This window comes from Ursus arctos, unplaced genomic scaffold, assembly GCF_023065955.2.
Source record: "Ursus arctos isolate Adak ecotype North America unplaced genomic scaffold, UrsArc2.0 scaffold_9, whole genome shotgun sequence".
Taxonomy (NCBI): Eukaryota; Metazoa; Chordata; class Mammalia; order Carnivora; family Ursidae; genus Ursus; species Ursus arctos.
In genome coordinates this window covers 52,225,276-52,237,255 of record NW_026623111.1, presented here as the reverse complement: position 1 = coordinate 52,237,255, position 11,980 = coordinate 52,225,276, and the positions used below count along the sequence as shown (strand labels likewise).

The window sequence follows — 11,980 nt, the reverse complement described above, 5'->3', positions numbered from 1 at the left end:
AACCACAGAGACACCACTACACACTTATTAGAGGAACTTTTTTAAAAATGTAACAATACCAGTGGGTGTGTGGCTGGCTCAGTTGGTAGAGCATGCAACTCTTGATCTCAGGATCATGAGTTCAAGCTGCATGTGTGGTGTAGAGTTTACTTAAAATTAAAAAAAAAAAATTAATGACACTACCAAGTGCTGGTGAGGATGCAACTAAAACTTCAGTATCAATGGCAGATTTGCAAAAAGGCAGAACTGCTTGTGAAGAGAGTTTGGCAGTTTCTTATAAAGTTAGATGGACTCTTTCCATATAACCCAATAATCTCATTCCTAGATATTTTACCCAAGTGAAATGAAGACTTATGTTTACACAAAAATCTGCATATGAATATTAATATAGTTCAGTAAGTAATTGCCAAAAACTGGAAACAACCCGAATACATTTTAATTGTTGGATGGATAAAAAAACTAGTTCTTTGGGGCGCCTGGGTAGCGCAGTCGTTGGGCGTCCCGGGATCGAGTCCCACATCGGGCTCCTCCGCTGGGAGCCTGCTTCTTCCTCTCCCACTCCCCTGCTGTGTTCCCTCTCTTGCTGGCTGTCTCTCTGTCACATAAATAAATAAAATCTTAAAAAAAAAACAAAACTAGTTCTTCCTTACAGTGAAATACTATTCAGCAATAAAAAAGAACACTTGTGTGAATCTAGACATTATGACGAATGAAAATAATCAGCCTCGAAAGTTTTCAATGCTGTGATTGCATTTATATGACATTTTGGAAAATGTAAAACCATAGGAATGGAAAACATCAGTAGTTGCCAGGGATTGTGGTGAGAAGGGTTAACTACAAAGAGAGAGCATCAGGGCATTTTTTTTGAGGTGATGGAACTTTCTGTATCTTGATTCTGGTGGTGGTTGTCAAAACATTGGACTGTATACCAAAAAGAGTGAATTTTATTGCATGTAAGTTAAATTTTTTAAAAAGAAAGAAGTATAGCCCTTGTACATAAGACACATCACACTTGGATTTATTTATTCAATTCACAGTTTCTCCTATACTAAAAGCTCCAACAGGGCCATACTTAATCCTTAACATTAACAATTTCTAGCCCAAGGACTTGAGGTTTCCTTCTCCTCTTAATGGCTCTGAGATCTCATGTGAGAGAGCCTGCACTAACTTCTTAAGTATTAGAGAGTACATGAGGAGAGTGGTTCAGCCAGCTCCAGCTGGCCACCAGCACCAGATGTGTGAATGAGGCCAACTTGAAACATAGAGCCCTGGTCACTGCATCAGCTGGTTACAGTTGTATAAGTGACAGCAAGTGAGACTAGCAGAGGAACTGCCCAGCTGAATCCAATCCAAATTGCCAATGCACAGAATTGTGAGCAAATAAAATGGTTGTTGGTTTAACTACCATGTTTTGGGGTGGTTTGTTACACAGCATTAGATAACTGACATGAAGCAAATTATATCAGATTCACTGTCACCCTAAACATTTTTTTTTAATTTTAGAGGTGTCACAGGAAATCCTTTGGTCTCTGAAAAAAAAAAAATAAAGTTACTTCTTATATTAATAATATTAAGTAATAGTTAATAGATTTCTATAAATGGTGTTTTCCTGCATTAAGCCTGTGTAATATATTATTCTGGCCATATCTGTAGTAATGTCTTCATCCCTTATGGTTCTATTTAAAGAGAGATGTTCAGAAATTAGTATATAGAAAAGGTCAAAAATGTGATAAGAGGGCTAAAAGAACCAATAACTTATAGAGGACAGAGACTAAGGGGGAACAAGGGCATTGTGGCTGCTTTTATGTATTTGATGGGCTTTTTAAAACCCTAAGTTGTTCCAAAACCAGAAATTGGAAGTTAAAGGAAGAAATATTTCAGACTCACTATTAAGGAAGAATTCTCTAAGATGAGCACTGATCAAAAGTGAAGTGTGCTGCCTCAGAAACCAGTGAGATTTAGAAATTTTCATTAGAAATTTTCAAACAAGCTGATTGGTCACATCTTAGAGATGTCTTCTGTACTGAGTGTGCAGGTGATTCCTATATAGAGTGATGCACAGTACTAGACAATTTCTGTAAAGTTCCTTCAGACTCTGAATTTCTTTATTTGGCATCACAAGATTCATAACTATGTTTTCAACCTTGGGCTTTTAAAGTAGCTGGCTTTTTAAATTTAATCAGACTTTTCAGATATGCCCTGATGCAGGTAGACAAACAAAGTTGTTTAACCTCATAATCTGAAGGAACAGGGACTTATTTTGTTATCTTACATTCAGACTTCTGTCTTTATGGTGGGATAAGCCTCTCTCTCAAGACATCTACTGCCTGATGTCCAGTTCCCATAGTCTCTCCTTAATCTTCATCCATTTTAATCTGACTAGAGCATCTGATGTTGTTGACAGATCATACTTTTAAATCCTGTTTGGTTTACATGACTATATGAATATGATTTTCATCTTATCTCTGAACTTGTTTGATAAAGCCAAGTAGAGGGGCGCCTGGATAGCTCAGTCAGTTAAGCATCTGCCTTTGGCTCAGGTCATGATCCTAGGGTCCTGGATCGAGCTCCACATCAGGCTTCCTGCTCAGAGTGGAGCCTGCTTCTCCCTCCCCCTCTGCTTGCCACTCCCCCTGCTTGTGCTCATTCTCTCTCTCTCTCCCTTTCTTATTCTCTGTCAAATAAATTAAAAATCTTTAAAAAAAACCACACACACAAGTAGAATGATGATGAAATTTGTAGTCATAATACATGCCTTACAGCTTTTCTTTCTCTAGAATGGGCCAGTACTCATCTACCAGAATATATTGGTACTCCCTTATTGCCACAGGGTTAGTGACAAAATGACTACAAATAGATAAATTTAAAAGCTGAACTACATTCCTACCTGGTTGGTATTACAGATCATATACAGGGCAGGGGGAGGGTTGTTTTGTTTTGCTTTCCTTAATACAGCAACGAAGTGAAGAACATACCAAGGGTTACATCAGTTGAATATATAAATGGTCGTAAATTTCCTCGAGTCTCCTTCATGAAATAATCAATGACACTGAAAAGGTTTGGGAGTGTTACCTGTATGAAGAGAGTGAGAGAAGGCTCAGCGTCATCCATGTGAAGAGAAAGTAAAAGAAAGCTCGTGAAATTTAATGAAGATTACTGTGAATTTCCTAATCTCTAGTAAAACATGTCAACACTTCAATGAGGTACTGAATGGCCAATGTTTCCTACCCATGCATTTTTTTTCTGTTACAATATCTAATTCCCTGTTGTGAAATTTCCCCCTCCCCATGGGATACATTTTGGTGGACAAGAATTGGGTACTCTGCTCTTCCCTAGTTATTGCATGAGAATGTGACTCAGGTTAGGCCAGAAAATGCTCCCTTCCTGAGGTTGGAACTTGAGGAACAAGGAAGGATAGCAGATTCCTAACCAGATGGTTCTTAGTATGGTTGACCCTTGAGCAACAGGGGTTAGGAATGCCAACCCCCATGCACTCAAAAATCCATGTTACAACTTTTGACTCCTCCCAGAATTAAACACTAATAGCCTACTGTTGATCAGAAGTCTTACCGATAATCAGTTGATTAACACATATTTAGTATGTTACACATATTATATACTGTATTCTTACAATAAAGCCAGGGGAAAGGAAATGTTATTAAGGAAAATCACAAGAAAAATACATTTAGCAGTACCGTTCTGTATTTATCAAAAAAAAAAAAAAAATCCATATGTAAGTGGACCCATGCTGTTCCAACCTGTGTTGTTCAAGGGTCAACTGTGCAAGTGACTGCTTCCTAGTCTCTGGAGGTCTTCCAGCATTCCAGTTGTTTTATGTGCTTCCTATGTTCTTACATCTGCCTTTGCTTAAGTTAGTTATTTGGTTTCTTCTGTTTGACACCAAAGAACCCTTAAAGCCAGAGAATTTAGCATTTTAATATCTCACTGTAACAGGATAATTTACTTGGCTAAGGGTAGCTGAAATGTGTTGCCACCCCCAAACCAATATTTTTATACAAGTAAAATCAGGTTAAACCTGAATATCCCTAGAATTCATTAAATGGCAACCTGGTTGAGGGGTAGGGTAGGGGAGTGTGAAAGATGAAAGAACAATCCAGACTGTTAGCTTTCCTTACATTGGGGACTATTCGGGCTAATTACAGATAAACAAGCCCCAGCTCACCAGTCATAGAGGCACATTCTTCTTCCCTGACCATTGCTTCCAGTCAGTTGGTTATTTGGGTTATCCTTCAGCAATCTAGTTGTTTGTTTCCTTCATTAGAAATTTTGAAAATCCCCCAGGAGACATGGACTTGAGAGCTGAGAAGCTCTGGGAGGCACTTATGGCAAAGATGGAAGTGGGGTGTATGAATCAGCAGCTTCCCTCCTCTTGGCAAAGGCCACTACTGCATTCCAAGAAGGTCTAAACAAAAAATTCAGGGATGCCTGGGTGGCTCAGTCGGTTGAGCGTTTGTCTTCAGCTCAGGTCATGATCCCAGGGTCCTGGGATCAAGCCCTATATCAGGCTCCTTAGTGGAGCCTGCTGCTCCCTCTGCCTGCCACTCCCCCTGCTTGTGCGCATGCTCACTCTTTCTCTCTCTCTCTCTCTGACAAATATAATCCTTAAAAAAAATAAAAATTTAAAAAAATAAACATTAAAAATTCAACCATACTGCCCCTTTCTCTATTTGATCAACACAATGGGCCTGGAGAGGCAGAGGCACTAAGAGTTCAATTTTAGAGATGTTAAAATAAATATCTTCAAGACTTATCAGTTCCATTTATGTGATATCACTTCCTTGGTCCAGTCTTCCCACCATTGCAGCCTAAGATCACGCAGCTATATTCCCTAGTATAATAGTCATTCCCCAAGGGTAATAGTGAAGATTAAATTAAGTGATCTATGTACGATATTTAGCTCTCTGCCTAATACATGACCTAGCGATTATGATATTATATCATTAGCCCCATGGTAAGTTGATTGGGATGGGAGAGGGGTTGCAGACCAGGAAGAAACCATTTCTTCATGATTATGTTGCTATTATGAGGGGGATTTCTGAACTTCTGCGTGACGGGTATTAGAGGACTAGACATTCACAGAATTTTTTCCCCATTAAAAATAAGCACATTGAAATACATATCATTGGAGGATGTAAAATAGATGTTTAACAAAAAAAATTTCCCTCCCTGAAATAATCGTATTGATAAAATCAGATTGCAGAGAAACAAAAGTAGAAAGAATTGTTAGCAGATTATTTTCTGTGCCTCCTCATCCGCATGCTCTTGTATCTCACTTCTCACCCTGGATATCTGCCACTTTCGGGGCTCCTGCACATGGCTGTTTTTTACCAGCACTATGTTTCTAGGCAAGGGATCTGCTGCTCCACCTTTCTTTGAATTCTATGAGATAGATTTGGGAAAAAGCTGGAGAAAATTCATCAAAAACAAGGAAATAGCTACTCACAGGTGTTTCCAGTTCAATAGTGTAGTTTTTTCCTACACTCATCACTTTGTAGTGCTTGATTCTTGGCATGCTAAAATGAAAAAAAAGGGTTTAATCTCCATTTGAATGTACTATTGGATCAAATCAAACTAAAGTGAGTATAAAATATCTCCTCTATGGTAAAACCTATGTCCCCATTCCCACAGTTAGTCAAAAAAAAAAAAAAAAAAAAGCGGGGGGGGATGGTTTTTTTTATTTTGTTACTTACCCTGGTAAATAACAAAAAAAAAAACCTTTTTGGAGGGGTTACACATTAGGGATATAGAAAACCTGAGTCATTGAGAGGATGATTGGATAACAGGAAAAAAGGAATCAAGACCTGAAAATCTTTCAGGCAGAAATTATTTTTTAATGCCAGTAATTTCCAAAGCAGGCAACATTATAAAATCCTATGTAGGTACATACGAATCAGATTTTTTTTATTCTCTAGATTAAAAGGGAAGTAGAAAGAATTACTGAAAGCAAATTACTTTCTACTCTACCTCATATCTCTATTCCCATCAGAAATCCCTGAATGGCTGTTCTTCCTGCTAGCTCATAGACCACCTTGGATATCTGCTAACTTCAGGGCTGACTTAGAGATATGGAAAATGATCCATGAGAATGTAAGCACAGTAGGTGAACCATAATGTCTTCCTCTTCTGTGGTCACATAGCACTCTAAATTATTACCACCCTAAACATGTGGTATTTTATTGACTAGAATTCCTCAAGAACAAGAAGCACAATCTATTCACCTTTGTCTTCCAGCATTAGGCACACAATATTTATGAAACTGAATGTTTTAAATATTACAAGCCCATCTTATAGTGCTATTTGCTACAATTAATTTATATTGAGAGCAGAAGTCATAGGTTTGCCTTGAATTCCTTTGACTCATGTGACAACAGTGTCAGGACCAAAACTTTCTAAAGTTGAAAAGTTAAAAGCATTTATTACACTGGCATTTGCTTAAAAGAGAAACTAATTCAACATCTGTCCAATTTACAGAAGTGGTCTAAAGCTGTCTATCAGGTTAAGTTTGTTGGCAGGGCCTCCCTTCTTTTTTTTTTATCACCCATTTCTCCATTTCCGGGTCACATTCCTCTAGGACTGAACTACACTTCTTTTGAAGGGACTTTTTCTTCACCTACCACTCTATCCAAATAGTCTCTCAATTGAATATCATTGGAAAACAGCTAATAATTTTATTCCAGAATTTTATTCTAGAACTTTACTTTTAAAACATGGGATAAAACCTAACTAACCCTCTCCCCTCCTAAAAAAAATTAAAAAGTATTCTTCATTACTGATCTTTCAAGAATCATTAGCAGACTGGTGAAGGAAACATTTTTGGACAAAGATCTTACAAGTACTTTCTTTTGGGGTGTTTGGCTCTGGCTTTATTTTTATCCCTACATGAGAAGACTTTTTTATAAATATATAGTTACTTTTGAAAACTCTCACCCATTCTAATTAGAATTCCTGTATTCCTATGAATAAAGTGGTCATTATTCCTTGGAAGACTGATAAAAAGCTTGAAGGGCATGATCTTTATAACCAGAAAGATCTAGGTTCAAATTCTGGTTCTATGTCCAAGTTCTCAGGCTTTATTTCTTCATCTATAAAATGGAGATGGTAATCCCATTCCTCATAGAGCTGTTGTGAATTAATGTCTGAAAAGTCCTTAGTACAGTGTCTTGCACATTTAGATACATAGTAAATTATAACTGTTTTTACTACATTTTAAATTTATCATTTTAACTTAGTAGTTTCTGCAAGGCTCAGCTGCTTCATTTGTAAAACATGGAAAAAACAGTCTCAGTTTTTACTGTGCCTGAAGGAAATGCTTGTCAAGCACCCAACACAGCACCCACAAATGGTACCCTGGAAGTGGTGACAATGATTGTTGTTAGTAACAACTATTGTATCATCATCATCATTATTCATGACAAAGCTATGGGAGGAAAAGTAGCAAAGATTAAGAGTCTCTTGGAACTTTTGACTAAAAGGACTAAATTCTGAAACAGAAAGTAAGGTAGAAAAATAATTCCATTGAAGTTGCTTAGGCTTTGAATCTCATTTTAGACTTTTTCTTTCATATTTTGTTTTGTTTTTCCAAAGAAATGAAGATAGAGGAAAAAATGAGATTGATAAAATTTGCTATATTGAGGTTTTCTGATTATGTCCTCAAAAAAGAAGTAACCTGTCTTTTAACAAGTGTGTGACCTTAAATGTGATATAAATACTTGTTTTTAGCTTCTCACCAACATTTTTGCAAAGGAATTAATTTGGGGTCAGTATTTTCTACTGTTTCCTTGGCTAATGGCTTTCCAAGGTATATATACTACTAGCTTGCCATGTAGTCATAACAATTTTAAGAAAACAAAGCCAAACCACTAAGTTTGTTGTAAGAATAGCTCAATGTCTTGTGAATTCACACTCCACTGGGCTGGGTAAAGTGGGATATTTTACATTGAGAGAGGATCACCTGATAATTAGGCACTGACTGACTTTTGCTTCTTCCCAAGAACTACAATCTTCCCTCCTACAGCTGATTTGTTAACTGATGGAGGTAATTTTACTTTCAGGCACTGCTCTGTAAACTAGCCTGTCTTTTTCAGCTAGTATTTTACCAGACACACCTAGACTTGCATGGCTGTACATTTCTTCTACAACCTGTAAGAGAAGGGATTGGTTCTGTGGGTTGTTACCCGCCTGTGTTCAGGTACTTCCTAATCATCTAGATTTTTTGCCCAAGTCTTTACATTAAGCTCTACAGTCTAACAGGCTAACATTCTACTACTCTCTACAACGGCTACCCTTTCTGTTAAACAGAAGGTATGAAACCTAGGCCTTCTAAAAGTTCTCTTTGGAGACATTAACACATGTAACAATCCCTAACATCACAGATATATCTGGCTCATAAGGAAAATTGGTGCAACAACAGTTAAAATTTTTCTTATCCATTTCCAACCATAAACTATTCCCCAAAGCCTAAATAAGCACATGGCCGCCCTAGCGTTAGAACTGGCTAATCTGGCCATTCCCCTCACTCTGCTTTCTAAATATGAACTTTTGGGGGGGGAGGACTAATTTTATGAAATGTTATGTTTTTGGGACCATCAGCTGTACAAAAGCATGAATTTCTATATGAATTCAAACTGGGAGTGACTTTACTAAAATTAGAATTATACAAGTTTGACATGAATTCCTTTGCCAGACTCTTTCTTAGGAGTTTTAAATATAGCTTAAATATAGTACAGATATAAGTAAACGCTGTGATGTTCAATTCATATCCTAAGTATAGAAACTCATTGCGTTCGGTCACAAACCACATCTACAGCAGAAAACACTGTTATTTCTGATAGCTCACGTTTACAGAAAATGCAGTGCAAAAGCTGGGCTAATTTAGACCATCTTAAAAAGATCAGGCTGCTATTGTGCAGAAAAAATGCGGTCTTTAAAAGTCATGAGGTCTCGGGGGCTTTGTTCGTTTCATACAGAATAATAATGCAGGGTTCACACGCTAATGGATCAAACACTCAATCCAACCAAGAAAAGAATAAAATGAAGGAAAAAAAGCTAATCACTCTTATGTGATTTAGCTTTCCAGCTGTTAAATTTCTTTTTAAAACAAAATTTGAGAAATAGATTTTATTTCAGTTTTATACGCTCTTAATTTTTAAAGGCATACTTAATGCAATTTCCTAAACCCTGAAAAAGGACAAGCTCCTTGACCAGGATGGATTCTACAGAAAAGTTCACTTTTCTCCCAGGGTTTCTTCTAAGCTCACTTATATGTAATGGCAGTCACAATTTTTATTTCTTTTGGATTTGTTTCAAAATAGCCAATTGAATTATAAATCAAGTAAATTAAAATTGAGTAATCTGTGATAGTCTACCATATTAGTTGAAATACATTAACTCCAAATGTCAGCCTTTATAATAAAAAATAATGAAACAACAAGAAAGTTAAGTTGACATACTTATTCATTTTGTGGAAAATCACACACACACAATCACACACAGAGCTCTCACTTCACACATAGAACCGGGACCTGATCTACCTCTAACATTCTTGTCATCTATTCAGGGCACACTGCTGATGTATAAAGATAAGTTTCTGTTTATATGGAGTAATTGGCAAGTGATGAAGCTTGTTGGACCATGATTCACTGTAATTATTTTCTTTTTACTGCCTTTATTCACTATCAGCGTCTTCATATTTAATATATTTAGAATTTTGATATTTATAGTGGACCGACTGGTAAATAGATTCATTGATAGATATGTTACAGCTAAAATAATTTATGGAATATTATCCCCAGGAAGAATAGCAAATTCAAGAATCAAAGTTCTGGTTATGCTTTTATATGAAAGATAATTATTGAACATTTTCATTTAGAACAAAAACCTATATTTTAATTTCATTATCATTTGTTAAAGTGTTAACTAACCTGGAGTGCTTATTTATTGAAATGCAAGATTTCATAGACTCAGAGCTGGAGTGGACCCTAGCAGACCTAGCCACCTTAGCTACATGGAAAAATCAACTTTTGCATGTATTACTGACTTTATCAAAGGTAAACCATTTTACCAGAAGGAAATTCTTAACTTTGACAAGAGGCTCCAAGTGGTCCTTTTTATAGAAGTCAGATTATGTCACTTTGTTCTTCACAGTCCAGTGTCCCCTTGTGTCATTCAGAGTATGTAACCTTGTCCCTCAGTGACCTGTAGGGCTCAGAGTGATCAGTCTCCCCCCCCCCCCCAACCTCTGGAATCTCATTTACCACTGTTTGCTTGCTCACTGCATTGCAATCACAGAGGCCTCTTTTTGTTTTTGAACAAACCCAGCCTTCTCCTGCCTCTGGGGATATGCACTTGCCGCCTGGAATGCTCTTATCCCAGATATTGGCTTGGTTTGTTCCCTCACTTCCTTCAGGGCCCTGCTTAAACGTTAGCTAATGAAGTAGGCCTTCCCTGACCACTCTATAGTAAAACAACAATAGCAATCAGAAAATCCTCCTCTATACATCAACTCTGAGTGTTCCCATCATCCTCATCCTATTTAATTTTTTTTCCATAGGCCTAATTACTGTATATATGTTTTTTAGTTATGTATTTATTTACAGTCCATGTTGCCTTACAAGAATGTAAACTCCTTAAACCAGAGATGTTGTTGTGTTCACTACTCCATTCTCAATATCTAGAATATTTCTTGGCCCCATAATACTTGTTCAATAAAGATACGTGAAACGAATGAATGAATAAGAGAACTATACCCAGGATCAAAGTAATTTGCCCATTCTTTTTCCCTACTGCAAATATTAGCCTTGGCTGTGCTTCTATAACATTCTCTCCCTCTTCTTCTGTGTTTATATTTTTAGCCCCAACAGAATACATAGCAGGTGCTGATCTTGTGCGACTTTGCTTTTTAAAGTGATACCATGCTTTTAACGATTCCATACTTTTTAAATTAAACATACTCTGTCTCCTGCCGGATAGTGATAGAGTAGCTTTTACTGTCACTACCAGGTCTCAGGATCATATTTCCCAAAGAAGGGTTCTTCTCAAGCATCTCAGTTGCTTCTTTCCGGGACACTGTATAAAAACATCTATAGAGGTGAGACAAAAAACAGGATTTTTTTTTTAAGTGATGAAGATCATTACTTGAAAAAATGCTACGAAAATAACTCTGAGAGCTGCAGTTATTAACTTTTCTTATTATCTTAATTCCCAACTCTTATTATATTACAATGATATAATTACTGTTATTACAATCCTGTGCTATTAAATACACTTTATGCTTTGGCCTTCTCTCTCTCATCCCTCCAAACCTCTTTCTTTAACCAAAAAAGACCTGAAAAGTTATCTGTTGGTAAGTATGTAATCACCAGTATCATCTGAAAATCTAAGATAAGAATAGTGTATCCCCAGTTCATAATCTCAGTTTATACTTGGATAAATAACATTTGTTGGTGGTTTCTCTTCAGGGACACAAAGCATGTCTTTATATGGTTTTCTTATATGGTCTGTTTTAAATAACTGGTATTTAAGGGTATGTCTGAATTCACTCCTTGTGTAATATGGCTTTCTAATGGCATTGGTGCTATTTTTATGTGTACCATTTTTAAGAAAGCACTTCCCATTTTTATAGTAAGTATTGTCGCCGATGAAAAGTCCGTTTTATCAACAGAGAAAAATCTGGCAGGATATGCAATACCCTGAAATGTTAACAGTAAATATCTCTGACTGTTAGGACAAGGAATAATTTTAATATTCTTTTTTATCTATCTGTAATAAATATATATTACTTGTTTTATTGGGGAAAAAAGAAAAAGAAGCAGTCTTTGTGACTTTTAACACATCAGTACATCAGATGTCACTGGTTTCAGCCAAGAGTGAAAACTGAAACAGCAGTTACGGTACAGCTAGACTATGCATGAGAACCTGATGTCACGGGTGGTACCGGACAAGTTTCCCCAACAAGAAGACC

General features: G+C 36.8%; 1 protein-coding gene across 1 annotated transcript in view; it reads right to left on the bottom strand.

Moving 5' to 3' along the window:
• Positions 1-928: 928 nt before the first annotated feature.
• Positions 929-11,980, bottom strand: part of STAP1 (signal transducing adaptor family member 1) — a 32,223-nt gene continuing 21,171 nt past the window's right edge. Inside the window, exons 6-9 of the mRNA XM_057309853.1 lie at positions 10,971-11,099; positions 5,465-5,534; positions 2,976-3,072; positions 929-1,529 (exon numbers count right to left, since the gene is read on the bottom strand). Of these exons, the coding sequence (XP_057165836.1) occupies positions 1,480-1,529; positions 2,976-3,072; positions 5,465-5,534; positions 10,971-11,099 (346 nt within the window). The 3' untranslated portion in view covers positions 929-1,479. The remainder of the gene's footprint in view (positions 1,530-2,975; positions 3,073-5,464; positions 5,535-10,970; positions 11,100-11,980) is intronic.